The sequence below is a fragment of the Tachyglossus aculeatus genome, chromosome 17 (genome assembly GCF_015852505.1).
Source record: "Tachyglossus aculeatus isolate mTacAcu1 chromosome 17, mTacAcu1.pri, whole genome shotgun sequence".
In the NCBI taxonomy this organism is placed as follows: Eukaryota; Metazoa; Chordata; class Mammalia; order Monotremata; family Tachyglossidae; genus Tachyglossus; species Tachyglossus aculeatus.
In genome coordinates this window covers 48,388,168-48,410,613 of record NC_052082.1, presented here as the reverse complement: position 1 = coordinate 48,410,613, position 22,446 = coordinate 48,388,168, and the positions used below count along the sequence as shown (strand labels likewise).

Below are 22,446 nucleotides of genomic sequence, written 5' to 3'. Positions count from 1 at the left end.
CTGTGCCTCAGTTACCTCATCTGGAAAATGGGGATTAAAACCGTGAGCCCCCCATGGGACAACCTGATCACCTTGTAACCTGCCTAGCGCTTAGAACAGTGCTTTGCACATAGTAAGCGCTTAATAAATGCCATCATTATTATCATTATCATGAGAAGCAGCATGGCTCAGTGGAAAGAGCACAGGCTTTGGAGTCAGAGGGGTGGGTTCAAATCCCAGCTCCACCAATTGTCAGCTGTGTGACTTTGGGCAAGTCACTTCACTTCTCTGTGCCTCAGTTACCTCATCTGTAAAATGGGGATTAAGACTGCGAGACCCCCGTGGGACAACCTGATCACCCTGTAACCTGCCCAGCGCTTAGAACAGTGCTTTGCACATAGTAAGCACTTAATAAATGCCATCATTCTTCTTATTATTATTACAGGGCAGCAGGGTCCCCCTGAGTTCTGATGTCTCCAGCTGCTGATTGTCTACTCTGAGGAGCACAAGACGTGATGGTGTCAGGCTGATCCTTCCATCCGTGGAAATGCCGCTCTGGAAAACCTCTCATCCCTGAGAGGACAGAGTTCCACAGGGAGGTTCACAGGGTCCCGTCCCTTCCCTTGAAAATGGGATATTCCTGGTTCCGGCCCTCAGTGGGAGAAAGCCTTAACCTATATCTTCGATTTAAAACTCTCGCGCCGGAAATAAAATCGAGGGCATTTCATTAACTAGCACAGATAACGAAATCCAATTTCCCAGGATTACTGGGCAGAGATGATTACCTGGACGAATGAAAAACAGCCACCTGCCAGGAGCTGTTATTTCCTGCCCTGGAAACAACCTCGCTGACCCCAACATCCTCACTTTCTTGGCCATAATGTCCTCACAACCGGAAAACCTTTAATGGATCCGTCAGCCACAAAAGCTAAGGAAAGAGCTACAGCAGGCTTATTAGTTCTGAGATCCCTCGTCCTCCAGAAAGCTTTCCCTGATTAAATATTTCTACTCCTCAGGTTTCATCTATTTCCATCACTTCAGCACTTCGGCATCACTGTACACTTTGGCATTCACCACTTCTCACTGCAGTTCTTTACAAATCATTTTACCACTTAAAATACATACAATATCACGCTATTTGAGCACGGCTTCCTCCTATTTGCAAATTATTATATTTGCCTCCCCAGTGGAGAGAGCACGGTCCCAGGAGTCACAGGACCTGGATTCTAATCCTGCCTCCTTCACCTGTCTGCCACGCGACTCTGTGCCTCGGTTCCCACATCTGAAAAATGGGGATTAAATTCTACTCCCTCCAATTAGACTGTGAGTCCAGGGCACAGGGGCTGTGTCCAGCCCGATTAACCTGCTTGCTTGGCACACAGTAAGTGCTTAACAAGTGCTATTATTATTATTACTTGAGCAGAGTCTGCTTATGGTAGGGATATTCATTCATTCAATCGTATTTATTGAGCGCTTACTGTGTGCAGAGCACTGTACTAAGCGCTTGGGAAGGGATATGCAATGCAGGCCTCTCCCTTTCCCTCCTTTTTTCATATATCGATTGCGGCCCTTTGGCCAATCCTAGTCGAAACCAGGTCTAACTTCCGAAACACACGCTAAGACTAGGGGATGTATTCTTAGGAATATTCTGGATGTCACATTTTCAGAGATTTGAACCCCTCAGACACCAAAGTTTTGAGCTTGGCTGCTGGGGAAGCCAAGGTATTTTTATTGACTTGAGAACCAATGAAACAATGCCCTCTATGAAATCTAATCTGCTCTGATGCTTCCGGAGAGAACTAACGATGACCTGCCAAAAGGACTTTAATGAGGCTCCTCACCAAAAGCCCCCTGTGCAGAAAGATTTCTTTAAAACTACAGTAGAGATTTTGTAAATCACAACTCTTCCAAGAGGCCTTTCCTGAGAGGGCCCCCATTTCTCCTATTCACCTTCCCTTCTACGTTGGCTCTGCTGACTTTGAGAACTTGATATTAAAGTTCCTTATCTATTCTTTTTATTTTATTTTGTTAGTATGTTTGGTTTTGTTCTCTGTCTCCCTCTTTTAGACTGTGAGCCCACTGTTGGGTAGGGACTGTCTCTATATGTTGCCAACTTGGACTTCCCAAGCGCTTAGTACAGTGCTTTGCACACAGTAAGCGCTCAATAAATACGATTGATTGATTGATTGATCCCTCGGTAGTTTAATTTTATGTCCTTCTCCACCTGCAGACCATGAGCTCTTTGTGGGCAGGGAATGCGCCTTTCAACTCTACTGTATTGTCTAGGGCAGTGCTTGGCACACAGCTGAGAAGCAGCGTGGCTCAGTGGAAAGAGCCCGGGCTTGGGAGCCAAAGGTCACGGGTTCAAATCCCGGCTCTGTCGCTTGTCAGCTGTGTGACTTTGGGCAAGTCACTTAACTTCTCCGTGCCTCAGTTACCTCATCTGTAAAATGGGGACTAAGACTGTGAGCCCTACGTGGGACAACCTGATCACCTTGTATCCTTCCCAGCGCTTAGAACAGCGCTTAACAAATATCAAAATTATTATTATTGTTATTACAGCAAGCCCTCGATGAATATGACTGATTTATTGTTTTCTGCCCACATACACACAAATCACCAGAGACGCTTTTTTTATCCTTCTGTGCAACAGTAAAAAAATATGGAAAAGAAAATCCTTTCGAAATATTGTGAGGCTTTCAAGTTTCCACTATTTTACAGACTGATCTCAAAAGTACCCGGTCTAGACTGTCCACTAATCTCAGTCAATCAATAGTTACTACAACTGTAAATACCGGCAGTCCTTGGGCTTACGACCCAATTGGATCCTGAAAACTCTCTGGTTGGAACATAAATCCAATACAGAGAAGCAGCGTGGCTACAGAGAAGCAGCGTGGCTCAGTGGAAAGAGCCCGGGCTTTGGAGTCAGTGGTCATGGGTTCAAATCCCGGCTCCGCCAATTGTCAGCTGTGTGACTGTGGGCAAGTCACTTAACTGCTCTGGGCCTCAGTTACCTCATCTGCAAAATGGGGATTGACTGTGAGCCTCCCGTGGGACAACTTGATTACCCTGTATCTACCCCAGCGCTTAGAACAGCGCTTAATAAATGCCATTATTATTATTATTATTATTACAAATCGGGACTAATTTTCTCACAGGAATAACTGGATCTGAACCAGGGTCAGATACTGTATTTAACCCAAATTACCTAGAACGGTGCACTCAATTATAGCTGTGCAATATAGCTACATTAATGTGGGTGAATCAGAGAGGTTCCCTTAGAGGACCTGTCCACCTTCGCCACTGACACCACCGGGGAACCCAGGTAACCTCCCTCCCCACACTTTCCTCCTCTGCTCCCTTGCTCCTTTTAAAGTTTCTTTCTCTTCACTCATTAATTCATTCATTCATATTTATTGAGCGCTTACTGTGTGCAGAGCACTGTACTAAGCGCTTGGGAAGTACAAGTTGGCAACATAGCACCCACTCGGTGCGGCTTTCAAAACCGCTTCTCCTATTTCCCCGTGGCACCCATGTGCCCCTCCCTGTCACCCCACTCCACTAACAACCATCCCCCCCAACCTCTCGGAGCTGGAAAAGCTAAAATAGGGTATAAAGCAGCATGGCCTAGTGGAAAGAGCACGAAGACCTGAGTTCTAATCCCGGCTCTGCCCATTTCTTGCTGTGTGACCTCGGGCAAGTCGCTTCATTTCCCTGGGCCTCGGTTTCCTCCACTGTAAAATGGGGATTAAATCCTACTCCCTCCTACTTCGACTGGGAGCCCCATGTGTGACAGGGACTGTGTCCAACCTGATCAACTTGTATCCACGCCTCTTCTCAAGGCAAGGATAATGTCTACCAACTCTACTGCATTCTTCCAAGAGCCTAGTACAGTAAGCATTCGATAAATACCATGAATTGATAATAAATCAGAAGAAAACTGGCACTGATATTCTTGAGGGGTTTTTTTTGTTCTGTTTCTCTTTGTTATTTCCAAGACTTCCCTCTTGAGCGTATATTTGTCTTCATGTGTTCCCAGTTCTTTAAATAAGATTTTAAATAGTAACTGGGGTATCTGTTAAGCTCTTTCTCCACGTCAAGCACCGTACGAAACGCTGGGGTAGATAAAAGATAATCCCACGTGGGGCTCACAGTCTAAGCAGGAGGGAAAACAGGGACTGAATCTTTATTTTGCTGATGACAGAACTGAGGCATAGAGAAGTGACTTACCCGAGGTCATACAACAGGTGAGGGGCGGAGCCTGGATTCAACCTATGCATCAAGCAAAAACTCCTGACTCTCGGCTTCAAGGCTGTCCATCCCCTCGCCCCCTCCTACCTCACCTCCTTTCTCTCCTTCTCCAGCCCAGCCCACACCCTCCGCTCCTTTGCCGCTAATCTCCTCATCATGCCTCATTCTCACCTGTCCCACCATCGACCCCCGGCCCACGTCATCCCCTGGCCCGGAATGCCCTCCCTCTGCCCATCCGCCAAGCTTGCTCTCTTCCTCCCTTCAAAGCCCTACTGAGAGCTCACCTCCTCCAGGAGGCCTTCCCACACTGATCCCCCCTTTTTCCTCTCCTCCTCCCTACCTCCTTCCCCTCCCCACAGCACCTGGATATATGTTTGTACAGATTTATTACTCTATTTTACTTGTACATATTTACTATTCTATTTATTTTGTTAATGATGTGCATCTAGCTTTATTTCTATTTATTGTGATGCCTTGACACCTGTCCACCTGTTTTGTTCTGTTGTCTGTCTCCCCCTTCTAGACTGGGAGCCCGTTGGTGGGTAGGGACCGTCTCTATATGTTGCTGACTTGTACTTACCAAGCGTTTAGTCCAGTGCTCTGCACACAGTAAGCGCTCAATAAATACGACTGAATGAATGAACCAATGAATTAGAACCCAGGTCCTCTGATTCTCAGGCCCGTGCCCTTTCCACTATGCCACGTGGCTTCAGTGCACTTTAAAACCTGCAAATTGGCCCGTAGGTATCGATCGTGGTTTCCAGCTCTGAAGGAACACCATAAGAGATGCCCAATGCTCAGACCGCCCTTCGTCTGGGTGTCCTGGCAGGCCCACCCCTGGATGACCTGCCTGGGTTCAATAATTGCTGCTGGTTGGCAATAAATATTCAACAGTAATTTCTACCAGGATTATTTACAACAAACCAAAAGTTGCTCATCAAATGTGGCAGCGGCAAGCTTCTAAATTTAACCCCAGGGCAGAGCACGGAAGCTAATGTCTTTCAACAAACAGAACTCCGGGCCAGGCTTTATTAAAAATATATAAAAAAAAGGAGGCCATGAGCTTTCTAATAGAAACTACAGAAAATCCCATGACATGGAGTAGTTGACAAATTAAAGTCAGTGGTGTGAAAACACAAAAGCCAGAAGATGTCATGGGTCTCTGTGGAATTCTGTTTCCTCCATCTAGCTGATTTGTTCTCCCCACCCCAACTTGCTGAAACCACATATGCAGTGCCCTGAAGGCATGTATTTTGACACTCGATGCAGACATTCTGTTCTCTTCTTCCTCTACTCAACTCAAGCAGATATTTATCAAAGTATTTCCATACCAAAAGGGACATATAAATACTCCCAAACCCTAGGCTACCCATTCAGGCGGGTGTTTCAGGTGCAACCATCATTCGGACAATGACTGTGCCTGTCTTTCCTAGGAAAGAAATGCGTGAACAACTAAAGCACAAGATAGGAGACTGATCTAATTAATTCACTGGATTACAGGGTTCTTCAAATCTGAAACAATTATAATTGTCTTGGACAGCTTCTGAAAGCTCTAAATTGTTTCCTTATTAAAAGCTAATTCAAAGACACAACCTTAAGTCCCCAAAGCAGATCTGTAATAATAATAATAATGATGATGGTATTTGTTAAGTGCTTACTATGTGCGAAGCACCGTTCTAAGCGCTGATTTATCAAGTCCATATCTTATTATCTTGAAAGAGAGTAACGCGAAAGAAATGCTGGCTGCAGGAGAAGCTGCAGTGTGCAAGCTTTCAGAGAAGCAGCGTGGCTCAGTGGAAAGAGCCGGGGCTTTGGAGTCAGAGGTCATGGGTTCAAATCCTGGGTCCGCCAATTGTCAGCTGTTTGACTTTGGGCAAGTCACTTCACTTCTCTGGGACTCAGTTCCCTCATCTGTAAAATGGGGATTAAGACTGTGAGCTCCCTGTGGGTCAACCTGATAACCTTCTAACCTCCCCAGCGCTTAGAACAGTGCTTTGCATATAGTAAGCACTTGATAAATGCCATTATTATTATTATTATTATTACTATTATTTCAAGATTTCTAAAGCAGCAGCATGGCCTAGTGGATAGTCCACTCCATCCAAACCGCTACCCTGCTCGTTCAAGCTCTCATCCTATCCCGTCTGGATTACTGTATCAGCCTCCTCTCCGATCTCCCATCCTCCTGTCTCTTCCCACTTCAATCCATACTTCACACCACTGCCCGGATTGGCTTTGTCCAGAAACGCTCTGGGCATGTTACTCCCCTCCTCAAAAATCTCCAGTGGCTCCCAATCAACCTACGCATCAGGCAGAACCTCCTCACCCTGGGCTTCAAGACTGTCCATCCCCTCGCCCCCTCTTACCTCACCTCCCTTCTCTCCTTCTACAGCCCACCCCGCACCCTCTGCTCCTCTGCCACTAATCTCCTCACTGTCCCTCGTTCTCGCCTGTCCCGCCATCGACCCCCGGCCCACGTCATCCCCCGGGCCTGGAATGCCCTCCCTCTGCCCATCCGCCAAGCTCACTCTCTTCCTCCCTTCAAGGCCCTACTGAGAGCTCACCTCCTCCAGGAGGCCTTCCCACACTCAGCCCCCTCCTTCCTCTCTCTCTCCATCCCCCCGCCTTACCTCCTTCCCTTCCCCACAGCACCTGTATATATGTATATATATATTTGTATGTATTTATTACTCTATTTATTTATTTATTTTACTCATACATATTTATTTTATTTTGTTAATATATTTTGTTTTGTTGTCTGTCTCCCCCTTCTAGACTGTGAGCCCACTGTTGGATAGGGACCGTCTCTATACATTGCCAACTTGGACTTCCCAAGCGCTTAGTACAGTGCTCTGCACACAGTAAGCGCTCAATAAATACAATTGAATGAATGAATGAATGAATAGTGGATAAGAGTCAGAGGACCTGGGTTCTAATCCCAGCTCCGCCACCTGTTTGCTGTGTGACCCTGGGCAAGTCACTTCACTTCTCTGTGCTCTCATTACCTCATCCGTAAAATGGGGAGTAAGACTGAGAGCCCTATGTGAGATAGGGACTGTGTCCAACCTGATTAGCTTGTATTTACCCCAGTGCTTAGTACAGTGTCTGGCCCAGAGTAAGCTCTTAACACCCCAAATCCTATCAGTTTAGTCCTTTTCACGGACCAATTCAGACTTTTTACCTGTAACTTCCATGCTGTTTTGGCAGCCTCTGGAAGCTTATGCCCTACTGCCTTCATTAATTAACTGTGAACATTGGGGTGCATGTAGGTGGGATGGGGGTTACGCTATGGAGTGGGAGAAGGACACACTCAGCATTCTGTAGACCCTCAAAGGGCTTTAATTCTATTTGTTCTGACTATTTTGACACCTGTCTACGTTTTGTTTCATTGTCTGTCTCCCGCTTCTAGACTGTGAGCCCGTTGTAGGGTAGGGACCGTCTCTATATGCTGCCGACTTGGACTTCCCAAGCGCTTAGTACAGTGCTCTGCACACAGTAGCGCTCAATAAATACGACTGAATAAACCTGCTGTCTTTGGCCTCCAAGAACTACTCACAACCAGCTTCCTGCCACCCAGTTCCAGGCAGGGATCTTTCTATATGGGTCGAGTAATTTAAGATCAAAGTATAATCCAGTTTAAATTTTACAAGCCTCCAGTTCATTCCTAAACACTCACCTCATGAGTTTGCAGTGTTATGTGGATACTGAAGAGGGATCTGAAGGTCAGCAACTCAGCCATCAGCTTGGGGACAAAGGACATTTTCATATCTGCTAATCCTTCATTTTGTTCCAACCCATATTTACCACAAGTTACAGAAGACTTACTACACTTAACTTCTCTGTGCCTCAGTTACCTCATCTGTAAAATGGGGATTAAGCTTTCCTCATTAATTTACTGGCTCCATAACACATGCATTTTTAAGAGAGAAAATGAGCACAGAGTGCTAGGTAAGTTAAGAAAAATTCAGCAGCTCATTTTAAAAAATCATCATTGAAAACCTTGGTGTACAATATTTTTAGAGGAAAGACTCAAATTTCTCTCCATGTAAAATATTTTTACAGAGAAGACTCTAATTTATCTGGAGATTGGCTGGCTCCACAGTTAAATGTGTGCTAAAATTTTTAACTACACCAATAATTTGTTTTTCCACGCTTTAAATAGTGTGTGAAAGTACTAAAAATCATAAATTAGTGGTTTCAGTCTAAGCAATCAAGTCTTTGAGGCTCTCGAGATACTTCAGCCAGTACTCTGTTATGAGAACAAAATTATTCTTATTCGAATCACAGTACTCCATTCTGAACCTAGAATTATAACACTCTCTTATAATCCTTGCGCCGCCATAATGTTTCAACACACTAGCCTCTGAAATCCAGGACACACGATATCACTTCCCTTCCTTCTGCCATCGAATCAGAAAAATGTCTTTCCGCGGATTTTCTTCGACTCTTTTAGGGCGAAACATAATTAATGGATCTGGGATGAATAAATGCAAAGAAATCTATTTGTTCGGGAATCTACTGGTCGGGAATACAAACCTAAACCACTGGAGACATCTCTTCTTCAGGAATCAAACTGGACCAGCGGCAATCTTGGTTGCCTTTCACGCTATGTACACTAACTTTTCTACTCTCCCAAGCGTGGGAACAGTGTTCTGCATAGAGTAAGTGCTTCAATACACATTACTGACTGAAATGCAGAAAAAATAAATCAACTGGTACCAGCTTGTCCAAATCTAAAAGTCCAATGATCCGATTTAAATAAATGTTCTTGCCCAAACATAAAGCAGTACCGGGATGCTACTGCAGCTAAGAAAAGGTCTGGCGTGTACTGAATCGACAAAGCTCTTGTGGACAGCGAACATGTCTACAAACTCTGATATATAGCAATAGTAATAACAATAATAATAATAATGATAATAGTTGTGGTACTTGTTAAACATTTACTATGTACCAGGCACTGTATTATGCTTTGGGGTGGATACAAGCAAATCAGGTTGGACACAGTCCCTATCTGACATGGGGTTCACAGTCTCAATCCCCATTTTATAGATAACTGAGGCCCAGAGAGGGGAAGTGACTTGTCCAAGGTCACAAAGCGGACAAGTGTAGGAGCCAGCAATAGAACCCATGACCTTCTGACTCCCAAGCCTGGGCTCTATCCACTCAGACACGCTGCTCTCCCAAGCACTTAGGACAGTGCTCTGCACATGGTAAGCACTCAATAAATACAAACTGATTGACGGATTAATCTAAAGTGGCCGGAAATTTGGTTTCCTTAGGCAGGTTGTGGCTGGGAGTCGGGGGGAAAAGGGAAGGGAGACAGAGAAGCACAATACCCAAATACCATTTCAGAGGAACTTAGGATATCACAGGTTTTAATCACCTAAAAATGCTTCTACCAACTCAAAGAGTTGTTCCCCTATTGCAGATGAGGAATTACTCAAATTTATCCAGCAAATCCAGCCTTAAGTTCAGATCTTCTGACTTTCAGTCTAGTACTTTTTGCACCAATTCTGCTGTTCCTCAGGGCTTCGCAATCCTGTCTTTTGGGACCACCACAATTACACGGTTGAAATTATAAGTTACCTGAATCGGGATGTACCTGTTCCACCATTTCTCCTGGACTGACATCATTTATCCATCACTCCCACCGAGGAAGGGCCTAGCATCACAGGAGAGTGATTTCAACCCCCCCAAATCCTTTCTCACATTTTTTCAATTAGGATACATTTCTTCAAAATAGTCAATGTGTGGAGGCTGGAGAATGTCAAGGGCAGAGAGCACCTGAGGAAGAGAGAAAAGAAAAGTCAGTCTCAGAGAAGATCGGAAAACAAAGTCACACCATATAAGCAAGGCAACACCAGCAACATTTCAGGGACTCACCGTTGTTTCAACTGAAAACTGTGCTTTAATTCTGAACCCTGAATCGTACCAATACCAAATTTATCACAGTTCTGGGCTCCAAGAGGTGTCTGTCATCTGAAAATGCTTTTTTCCACGCAATTTGACTCAAATTTCCTTCAGAGCCTTTGCACCAAAAAGGGCCAGGGTGTACCCCCAAACCTGATGATGCACGTGTTGGGGGAAAAGGCAGAATCTTTATGTGCTACTTGCCTTACCGGGGCCCTTAAAATGTAAACAGCAAGGACAAGGGAACCGTCACATCCTTTTCCGCTAGTAATGAAACTCCCGCCATGGAAGTAGCCAAACCAATTTGACCACACTGGCTGGCTTATAACAGCCTCTGCCCTCCCTGCTCACCTAGGTCACAGCTAATTGTAATTCCATTTTCCCATTGAAAAACTCCTCTAGGCAAATTAAGTGTCTCCTCCAAGGCTCAAGGAGGGAACCAAGTCGCATGTGGCTTTAGAAGATTTGGGTTTCCAATCTTGTGCTCTCCTCAGACGGCTGACCAACAGTCAAACCCTTCCCATGAGGGTTATTTCCTGCTAACAAAAGCCATTTCAGTGCTTGAACTTCAAAGCGAGGCCATCGGCCTCGAGAGAAGACAGCCCAGCTACGTAACTCAAAAGCCAGACAGCCAAACTGGTTTCTACATAGCTTGCAAATTTTTGCAAATTGCAAATTTTTGCATAGATTGCAAATTGCAATCTGAACTCCTCTTTTCCAAAATAAATTCTACGTCTGGGCTTAATTTGATCGATTTCCCCCTTAATTCAAAGAGTATTTCTGACGGCACAAAGGGTGAACTTGACTTCATCATTGGGGAAAAAACCCCCAAAGAAAACAAGGTATAATTCGCTTATGTGACGAGTCCATGTAAATTTGGACCATAATAATGTGACGGAGCCATTTCTAAAATGAATATTAAACTCCAGAAGAAGGCAATTTAGAAATTAGTGTTTTATTTGACATTTAACTTAAAATTCCACATCTGAACAACAACCGGCCTGCCTCCGGGAGTGGGGGGGATGGAAAGGAACTGCCTGCTGGAGCGACAGCGTCCATTAGACATGTCCATTTACACTTCAAACCAATCTGCTATAATTAGGGGTTATCCAGAGGAAAGTGACAACCAGACATTTTGAATCGTGATACAGAAGCACGACGCTCGCTTACCACTCCGTACTGCATTTGGCAAGGCTGTTTGGGAAAGAACGTCACAAAATGGGGCCCAAAGTTTCCGCCTGATATATCATCCCGGGTTTGGGCTATCGGGGTTTGACATTTTAGCTTTTCCTCTTGGGATTTTTGCTGCCTGAGGCTGCATTCTCCTACTAAATTCTTCTTCCCAAATACGGCTGAATGAATTCCCAAACAAGGAGAGACTATCAGAGGGAGTATCATGGTGGGGGTGGGTGGGTGTTATTGGGTGGCCAATGGATTTTTTGTTTCACACTATTATAAACTAGTGCTGATTGTCCATGTTTTACACTCACTCACCAAAATAACATCCTCAGCAAAAAGCAACCCCCGCCACTGCATCATTATGGGTCAGGACAGTCGACAGTAGGAGAAAGAGCCCAGGACCCCTCCTTGACCCCATCTTCACCTTTCGTCCTGCTTTACCAGTATCCCTGGAGTTTCAATTCCTACCTGCTCCTACTGCAGCTGGTCCAAGTTCCTGCCTTCGGAGGGAACGTAGCGAGAAGAGGACCAGCAGCAGTGGAAGCAGAGAAGAATAAAACTCCAACCAGCAACCGCATCTCGTCAGGACAAATCTGCTTTCCTCCAGCATCTCCTCACTCCAACACACGCACTTTGGGAACTGGAACAGACTCAGGGACGGGGCAGCCTCAGTCGCAAGTGTTCACACATATATGACAAGCATATATGACAGCATACAGCCACATAAATGTGGCTAAGAACACCCTGTGTACATATAAACACTGTCCTTGGCTGCCAAGATGGGTTCGCCACTCACAGTTCCTGTCGCTGTTTTCCAATCTGCCTCATTCTCCCACAGCCTCAGGTCAAGGAGAGTGACCCGACTCCTGAAGTGTTCGCCCCAGACTGCTCCTGGCAGCTGCAGCTCAATCATTCGTTCAATCGTATTTATTGAGCGCTTACTGTGTGCAGAGCACTGTGCTAAGCGCTTGGGAAGTCCAAGTTGGCAACATCTAGAGATGGTCCCTACCCAACAGCGGGCTCACAGTCTAGAAGGGGAGGACAGGTGTCAAGCCATCAGAATAAATAGAAATAAAGCTAGATGCACGGTTATAGTCCAGCGCTCTGCTGGCATGCAGCATTGTTTGGAGACTGCTTGGTTGTATCATCATCATCATCAATCGTATTTATTGAGCACTTACTATGTGCAGAGCACTGTACTAAGCGCTTGGGAAGTACAAATTGGCAACATATAGAGACAGTCCCTACCCAACAGTGGGCTCACAGTCTAAAAGGGGGAGACAGAGAACAAAACCAAACATACTAACAAAATAAAATAAATAGAATAGATATGTACAAGTAAAATAGAGTAATAAATATGCATATATACATATATACAGGTGCTGTGGGGAAGGGAAGGAGGTAAGATGGGGGGGATGGAGAGGGGGACGAGGGGGAGAGGAAGGAAGGGGCTCAGTCTGGGAAGACCTCCGGGAGGAGATGAGCGCTCAGCAGGGCCTTTAGAGGTTGTACCTCTAAAATGTTCATTTGGGCTTCCCCATTTCAGTTCACCACCCAGCAGCTGCTTGGGCCTCCTATCGTCAGTTATTCTTTGCACATATCTTGCCCAGCGAAGCTGCGTGAAAGGGAACGTTGGCTTCATGTTAATGAGCAGCCTGCGTTCTGGGACCTCACTGTTGGGAGATCCTTCTTGGCCACCCGACGTTGAGGACAGCTGACACGAAATGCAGAAGAAACTGCTCGAGGAACCGATAAATCCTTCTGTGGTGGGGCCGGGTCTCAGACGTATTAGCAGACTGGACCGCATTAGGACTTAACACATTTTTTTCTATGGTATTTGTTAAGCGCTTACTATATACCCGGCATAAATTCTTCAGTGGTGGGGCCGGTTCTCAGACGTATTAACAGACTGGACCGCATTAGGACTTTACACGGTTTTTTCTATGGTATTTGTTAAGCGCTTACTATATACCCGGCATAAATTCTTCAGTGGTGGGGCCGGGTCTCAGACGTATTAGCAGACTGGACCACATTAGGACTTTACACGTTTTTTTCTATGGTATTTGTTAAGCGCTTACTATATACCCAGCATAAATTCTTCAGTGGTGGGGCCGGGTCTCAGACGTATTAGCAGACTGGACCACATTAGGACTTTACACGTTTTTCTCTATGGTATTCGTTAAGCGCTTACTATATACCCGGCATAAATTCTTCAGTGGTGGGGCCAGGTCTCAGACGCATTAACAGACTGGACCACATTATGACTTTACACGGTTTTTTCTATGGTATTTATTAAGCGCTTACTATATACCCGGCATAAACTCTTCAGTGGTGGGGCCGGGTCTCAGACGTATTAGCAAACTGGACCACATTAGGACTTTACACGTTTTTTCTACGGTATTTGTTAAGCGCTTACTATATACCCGGCACTGTTCTAAGTGCAGGGGTAGATACTAAGTAATCAGATTGGACATAGTCCCTGTCCCACATGGGGCTCCCAGTCTTAATCCCCATTTTACAGATGAGGTAACTGAGGCACAGGGAAGTAAACCGACTTGCCGAAGATCACACGGCAGACACATCTTCAATTTGGTACCAAGTTTGAAGCCCACTGTTTTCCAATTCGGACTGTCTCATCCAAAGGTAATGCCTGATTACCAGTGCTTAGAACAGTGCCTGACACATAGTAAGCACTTAACAAATACCATTATTATTATTATTATTATTATTATTAATATGCCGGTTTTCTAGATTTAGTCGGCTGCTTCCATTATCCCGGCACTGCAGCTTCTATCTTCTACCTCAACAGGAGAATTTGGTGACCACATTAAGCTCTGTGTGGCCAGTAAAAATCTTTGGCTGTGAGTAGGGTTCTCCTGCTTCATTCATTCACTCAATCGTATTCATTGAGCGCTTACTGTGTGCAGAGCACTGTACTAAGCGCTTGGGAAGTCCAAGTTGGCAACATCTAGAGACGGTCCCTACCCAACAGCGGGCTCCCAGTCTAGAAGGGGGAGACAGACAACAAAACAAAACATATTAACAAAATAAAATAAATAGAATAAATATGTAATAAATAGATGGGTACGTTATTTCAGTTAGAGCTTATCAGTCTGGAAAACAGTGCTGCCTCCGGAGTGGCTCATAACCATAATCAGAGCCTATCCGGCAGCCTACAGTTACTCCTGGATGGCTGACTTGGAAACTTTCAAAGCTAATGCCAACCTACTCACCGTACCTCCATCTCATCCGGCTCGCCACCAACCCCTTCCCCACGTCCTCCCCCAGGCCTGGAATGCCCTCTCTACCTCCTATTTGACAGCCGACATCTTTCCCCAGTCGAGAAGCAGCGTGGCTCAGTGGAAAGAGCCCGGGCTTTGGAGTCAGAGGGCATGGGTTCAAATCCCGACTCCGCCACATGTCTGCTGTGTGATCTTGGGCAAGTCACTTAACTTCTCTGGGCCTCAGTTACCTCATCTGTAAAACGGGGATTAAGACGGTGAGCCCCACGTAGGACAACCTGATCACCCTGTATCCTCTCCAGTGCTTAGAACAGTGCTTTGCACATAGTAAGCACTTAACAAATGCCAATTATTATTATTATTATTCCCCACCTTCAAAGCTCTAGTAACATCACATCTCCTCCAAGAGGCCTTCCCTGCCGAAGCCCTCACTTCTATTTATCCTCCCTTCTGAGTCACCCAGGCCCTCAACTCTGTTATCTCATCCATAAAATAGAGATTAGGAGTGTGAGCCCCTTGTGGGATAGGGACTGCATCCAATCTGATGAACTTGTGTCTACCCCAGAGCTTAGAACAGTGCTTGGCACAAAGTAAGCACATAAGTACCATAATTATTATTGTTATTACCATTTAAGCACTTGTTATTCACCCCACAACAGCCCCACAACACACACACACACACACACACACATATATATATATGCCTTCCATGCGCTAGCCACTGCCCAAGCTAGGAATGGAAGGGGTAGGCCTCTTCTTGACTCTCCCTGCCATAGCCAAGACTGGCAGAGTCCTGGAAATTCTCCAGGTGCGACCCTGAGAAGGGGAAGACAAGATCCTAGCCTGGCAGATTTCTCACCCTTTTTCTTGACGATGGTGATTACAGTGGTGTCTGAAATCCCGTGCTGCTTCTTCATCCGGCCGTATGGTGAGCATGCAGATGTCTAAGCATCCTGCCCCTCAGGAATGCCATCAAGCCTCAGACAGTCATTTTTCATAGCTATGATTTTGATGAAATCGTAGCAAAGGCCAAGCCTTCACAATGGTTAGCCCCAGTCTGCCACCCACTTGCCAGTCAGTCAAGCACTTGGGAGAGTACAATATAAACGATAAAAAAAAAGACACTTTCCCCATCCACATTTCCTCTTGCCTTCCGGACACCACCACTTTAAATCATGCAGTCAACGGTACTTACTGAGCACTTAATGTGTTCAGAGCACTGTACTAAGTGCTTGGGAGAGTACGATACCACAGAGTTGATAAACGGGTTCCCTGACGACAACGGTCTAGAGCCTGAAAGAAACTCCTAAACCTACTTTTATTTTCTCATCACAGTTTGTTCCACCACCTTTTTTGTTCCGCAGCTCACACATTTCGTGTTCTCTTCGCTGTCTCCCTGTCTTAACCCTCACATTCAGTCCATCGCACAACCAAGGCATTGCCACTTCGTCAAACAATACAAAATACACGAGCCCCTTGTAACTCTCCAGCCACCTTCCGCTCCAACACAAACTTGTAACAACACCAGATCGCATCAACTTTTACAGCCTGAAAATCTCCCAAAGAAGGGGCTTTTCCCCTTTACACTCAAATGCATCCAAACGCTCGGCATTGACTGACACGATCTTTTTGTTTTTAAAGTGTCCAGGTAACACCGATCTTCAGTCCGCAGCTCTCAAAATCTACTAGCAGCTGAAAAAAACCTTACGGTCGCTGAACCGTAACCTTCAGAGCACTGGAGAACATTCAAAACAAACAGCTTTCCTGGGCAGCGTATGACTTAGCCTCAGTTAGATCCTTTTATCACTTGCAAAAGCACTTCATTACTTCATGTAATTTCGATCCCAAATTTGGCCGAGGAACCCTGAACTCGAGTTTCATAAGAGGCTAAACAGCATGCCGTTTAAGCAGATGGTTTGTGCTGTTGCTTGCAGGGCTTCTGCTAATGCTAATAATAATAATAATGGTATTTGTTAAGCGCTTACTATGTGCGAAGCACTGTTCTAAGCGCTGTGAGGGGATACAAGGTGATCAGGTTGTCCCATGGGGGGCTCACAGTCTTCATCCCCATTTTCCAGATGAGGTAACTGAGGCCCAGAGAATAATAATAATAATAATAATGGTATTTGTTAAGCGCTTACTATGTGCGAAGCACTGATCTAAGCGCTGGGGGGGGAATACAAGGTGATCAGGTTGTCCCATGGGGGGCTCACAGTCTTCACCCTCATTTTCCAGATGAGGCAACTGAGGCCCAGAGAAGTGAAGTGACTTGTCCAAAGTCACCCAGCTGACAAGCGGCAGAGTCGGGATTAGAACCCATGACCTCTGACTCCCAACCCGCGCTCTCTCCACTGAGCCACGCTGCTTCTCCGTGGATTTCTAGTTGGACGTTCAGCCCAACCAACCAAGCACTGCATCAAACGCTGAACATTTTAAAATAACGGTAGGGCCTTAAAAGAACCGTCTTTTGGGGAGTAGGCTGTTTCACCTACAAGTTGGCAACAATATAGAGACGGTCCCTACCCAACAATGGGCTCACAGTCTAGAGTAAAGGCCGTGAGTCAGGGCCACACAGAAAGGAGTGGGAGAAGAGGAAAAGAAGGTTTAACCAGGGTTGGTCAGTCGATAGCATTAACTGAGCGCTTACTGTGTGCACAGCACTATACTAAGCACTTGAGAGAGGAGCTTGTTGTGGGCAGGAATGTGTTGGTTGTTATACTGTGCTCTCCCAAGCACTTAGTACTGTGCTTTGAACACTGTGAGCGCTCCATTCATTCATATTTACTGAGCACTCACTGTGTGCAGAGCACTGTACTAAGTGCTTGGGACGTGCAAGTCGGCACCATAGAGAGACGGTCCCTACCCAACAGCGGGCTCACAGTCTAGAGGACTGTGCTCAGTAAATAGGGCTCAATAAATAGGGTTGAATGAATGAATGGCAATAGAATAATATAACAGACACATCCCCTGCCCTCAGCAAGCTTCCAGTCTTGAGGGATGGTACGATCAACCAACTCCTGTCTTAGCACTTCAGTACCCGCCCCGCAGAAGGGGGCATTTCTGGGTGGGGGAGCTCCCGGGCACGGAGAGGGACGGAAGAGGCTGGCATTCGTCCCTGGAGGTGTTAGGCCCCAGAGCCACCCCCTTCTCCTTGCCCCATCCATGCCAACAATGAGAAGTAGCGTGGCTCTTAGTACAGTACTCTGCACACAGTAAGCGCCCCCAAAATACGACTGAATGAATGAACGAATGAACCGAGTGCATACTCAACTTCTGAGCAGCAAAGACTCTCCGGAATTCCTTGGAAGGAAATTACACAATGGAGGATCCCGAATCTTGCTTTGTGCACGGCACCGTTACGGATGGTGCCCAGCTTTTAGTTTCTGTGGAAAATGATCTCAATGGAACCTGAGAAGCAACGTGGCCCAGTGGAAAGAGCACGAGTCTGGATGCCGGAAGGAGCTGGGTTCTAATCCCGGCACCACCACTTGTCCGTATTCTAGATCAGTGCCCTTCTCTCCCTCTAGGCCAGGTTTGGAAGAAGGACCACTTGGGCTTGGAACAAGACATTCATTCAGTTGTATGTGAGCCCACTGTTGGGTAGGGACTGTCTCTATATGTTGCCAACTTGTACTTCCAAAGCGCTTAGTCCAGTGCTCTGCACATGGTAAGCGCTCAATAAATACGATTGATTGATTGATTGTATTTATTGAGCGCTTACTGTGTGCAGAGCACTGGACTAAGCGCTTGGGAAGTACAAGTCAACAACATCTAGAGATGGTCCCTACCCAACGACGGGCTTGCAGTCTAGAAGGGGGAGACAGACAACAAAACAAAACATGGGGACAGGTGTCAAGTCGTCAGAATAAACAGAAATACAGCTAGATGCACGTCATTAACAAAATAAATAGACTAGTAAATATGTACAAGTAAAATAAAGAGTAATACATCTGTACAAACATATATATATCTATGTGGCATATATATGGCATATCTATGTGGCATATATATGGCATATATCTATGGGCATATATATGGCATATATATATATATATTCAATCGTATTTATTGAGCGCTTACTGTGTGCAGAGCACTGTACTAAGTGCTTGGGAAGTACAAGTTGGCAACATATAGAGACGGTCCCTACCCAACAGTTGGCTCACAGTCTAGAAGACTGTTCATATAACATATATACCTATATAAGACAGTGTTGCTAGGTTCCCTGGACACCACTCAGGAGCCAGATTTTGCATCCCTATTGGTTTTGTGCTGACCCAACAACAGAAGTCAGGGTAGGACACAACTGCACAGAAAGAGAAACAACCTGGGTGTGCGACAACAACCCTAACAGCCCTGCTCAGTGGTGGCCGAACCGCAACTGCTGATTCTGTGAAGATCCTGGAGTGAAAGCCATGGAATGAAGTACGGATGAAACTATCAGACTGGACCCTTAGTCCATCGCCTCCACCTGTGGGCAAAAGCGAAGGGGGGCTTCGCCATGACAGGTTTTGAGTTTAATTGCCGTGTTTTAATTAGTCTGGCTTTCAAGAGTTTCTTCTCTCTCACTTCCCAATCTGCCGCTGTCATTGTGTCCTAATTAGAAACTCTAAGGGAGGGAGTCAGGCACTGAGCAGAGAAATCAACATATGGAATCGGCAGTCTTTCGCGCCACGCACCCCTTTCGCTGCCGGGGAAATTATAGGCAACTTGGATATAACAGAGTGTCATGATCTTCAGATCACCAAATAACGTTACTATATCCCCTCCCCACTGAAACCTGTGTTTTTTGTCTCACTGTACGGAAGATTTCTACGGGGGCAACTGAATACTAAATAACTAGATAAATTCTTTCTACCCAGCAGGCTGGACAAATTCTCGGAACGCTGTCCTTTAGGGTAAATCTTCCAGGGCCTGGGGACCACCCACATGATGTCACTTAAAGGGCAGGGTTGAGGGGAAGGCAAAAATGGAACTCTGTGGCCAGCTGTCTCTTCTCCCGCTTCCCAGAAAAACGGAGGCCATCCCATGAGTCACTGGGCAAAGGCCCAAATGTCCTCTGGGAAAGTCTGACCTTGTTTATAACCACTTTCAAATCTGAGCAACCAGTTTCCGACTGCGCCTTTCGAAAGTGTTAGATGTGCTCTGCCAGAGTAACCGGCTTGAGAGACCATATTTACCAACCAACACTTTCCAGAAAAGTCTTCAGGAGTGCAAACTTCACAAAGAGACTATTGTACGGACAATATATCAACTGTTAGGGCACCTTTTTAATCCCAATTTCAGCCAAGGTATAAAACCGTCTCATAAAATGCACTTAAAAGTACATCCCTCCAAACACATAGGTTCTTAAGCAAAGATCCTCTTCACCCTGGCAACTACCCACAGATTTCTCTTCGACAGGGAAGACTAATTTTCAAGAGATCATGTGAAAAAAAACAAACCAAACTCTTTTCAAAAAATTCCATTGGTTGTTCTTCACATCAGCAAATCAGGAAACATGCTTAGGTACAGCAAGGAAGAATGACTAAAGCTCTCAATTTAGGGAGGGAATGTTTCCCTTTCTGGGCAATTGATAACTGCACAAATTCCCAACCCAAACCTGCAGGAGAGCTCAACAGGAAAACAAAGGAAAATCTTTGTTCATAATTGACTGAGAAAAATTACCCTCCACGATTCATCCGGAGCCCATGTGTCTCGGGAGTAAACACACTCTACAGCAGTGTCAGTCAATTGGATCATTTTGCAAATAATCACAACTTAAATGGCTACAGCCATTAACCACCCATGTAGGTTCCCCAGCCCTCTAATTTCATCTCCAAAATAAAATATTAAAGAGGGGGGAAAAAAAAGCTGCTTTTGAAAACCAGGGCCTACTATTGGGGATTGAAATCTTCGGAATATGCACTTCCTTTGTGTCGATATCATTCCTCAGAAAAATGTTAACGTTTCCTTTGCCTCAATTAATATTTACCTGTAAGCTAATGAATCTCAATATTCACTTAAATTACGTTTATTAGCTCCAATCATAAAGAGGGCATATTTCACTTATGAGTTTCATATAGCCTAATAAAAACCTGGATGCAGATCCTTGCCAAATTCCCTTTATAAACACAAGCTCCCCGTTAAGTTTTTAAATTTATTTTTCATTTAGGAATTTGAGTTCTTGGAAATTAAAGGCAGATAAACACAGCTTAAAAAGCAGAAACAGAACTCTTAAATCTACCTGACATTAAATGAACAGAATCACGATTTGAAAATTGCGCAGCATGGAATTTTACAAATGAAAGGTTAATTCACAGTGATCCCAGGAAGAAACCTACAGTAGGGAAATTTTCTACTGCAAAAATTATGAGTTTGATTAAATTAAACGAATAACAGTACGCCATGACTTTACTCCTTGACGGTGCAGACCTCGAAGAGTGTATTATGTATTTGGGATCGCAACTTTTATTTCTTCCTTCCGTTCCCCAAATGCCACCTGGGAGTGTTTGATAAACACTACGGCTATAAATGAGGAACTTAAGTTTAGAAGATGCTAAGAGGGATGGTCACTCTGGACAATACAGCCCTATATGGGCCAGGTAAGGGCTACAAATCAGGAAAAAAAATTCCATAATCCGGGCTACAGAATTCCCCGGTTGGATTCAGAATGCCTTCCTGCCGCCCACAGCCCATCTCCCATTTCGGCCTGAGGGATGGGGTGGAAAGAGTCCGGACTTTGGAGTCAGAGGTCATGGGTTCAAATCCCGGCTCCGCCAACTGTCAGCTGTGTGACTTTGGGCAAGTCACTTCACTTCCTTGTGGCTCAGTTATCTCATCTGTAAAATGGAGATTAAAACTGTAAGCCCCCCTTGGGACAACCTGATCACCATGTAACCTCCCCAGCGCTTAGAACAGTGCTTTGCACATAGTAAGCGCTTAACAAATACCATCATTACTATTATTATTATTAGTGGCTAGCATTCTAATATACGTGTAGTGGTCCTGCCCGTATGCGATAGATTAGAGGAATTATATCTCCCAGCAACACACTCCTTTTACTTTATATATGCAGTCCTCACATAGTCATGGCAAAGCCCCTTGCAGCAAATCAGTAAGGGGTCAGACAGGGTTGGAGTCAAAACCTGACGGCTGAGACTCCATTTCCACGTCGAGGCGTTCTTAGACACAGTCTTATCCTTGTTCCAGAATCACACCCGTGAGGCTGGGGTTGATACTGAAAGCTACTCACCTATCTCCTTTCAATGTCCCGTAACTGTAACAGCTCAGCAGTAGGAGAAGGCAAAACCCAAATCCACTTACGTTATCATGCTTAAAAAAACACAACATCTTCAATTCTCGGAAGACCCTTTTGCAAGAGACAAGATTCTGGAAGACGTTGGGCATCTTTTTGAGGGCAACTCTCTTTCCATCTCTTGGATCTGTTACTGACCTAGAGAAGCAAGTGAAGGGAAAAAGAGAAAAAAAAAAGGCTCAGTTTCAAACTCAACAAATATCTTTTAAAAAAGTCAGGCGATGCTGTTTCATGATTTAAATTCTTCAGGGGAGAGCCACCCTGGCCTTCCACATCAGCGTTTTTCTGAAGCACGGAAAAGACTTTCGCATTATCTTACTTATCCTCACAACCTCCGGTGAGATGGGGTTGCGGGGAGGTGGGGGCAGATGGTATCCCCATTTTGCAAATAGCGAAAGAGACCTAGAGAAGTTAATTGAACTCCTCGAGATCCAACGGCCAGCTCGTTCGGGTCTCCTGTTTTGAGAATTCGAGCCCCTCTCGGGTCGAAATCCAAATGATTACAGATCATTCCTCCGATCAATATTCACATCACACTTTAAGTGGTTTAGTAATTTGTCCGAAGTGGGTAGCCGCTAGATGAAGCCATGG

At 45.3% G+C, this 22,446-nt stretch overlaps 1 protein-coding gene across 1 annotated transcript in view; it reads right to left on the bottom strand.

Annotated features, from left to right (window-relative positions):
• NLK (nemo like kinase) overlaps positions 1 to 22,446 on the bottom strand; it is a 138,489-nt gene that overhangs the window by 48,455 nt on the left and 67,588 nt on the right. Inside the window, exons 2-3 of the mRNA XM_038759508.1 lie at positions 21,864 to 21,993; positions 9,959 to 10,014 (exon numbers count right to left, since the gene is read on the bottom strand). Coding sequence (XP_038615436.1) covers positions 9,959 to 10,014; positions 21,864 to 21,993 — 186 coding nt within the window. The remainder of the gene's footprint in view (positions 1 to 9,958; positions 10,015 to 21,863; positions 21,994 to 22,446) is intronic.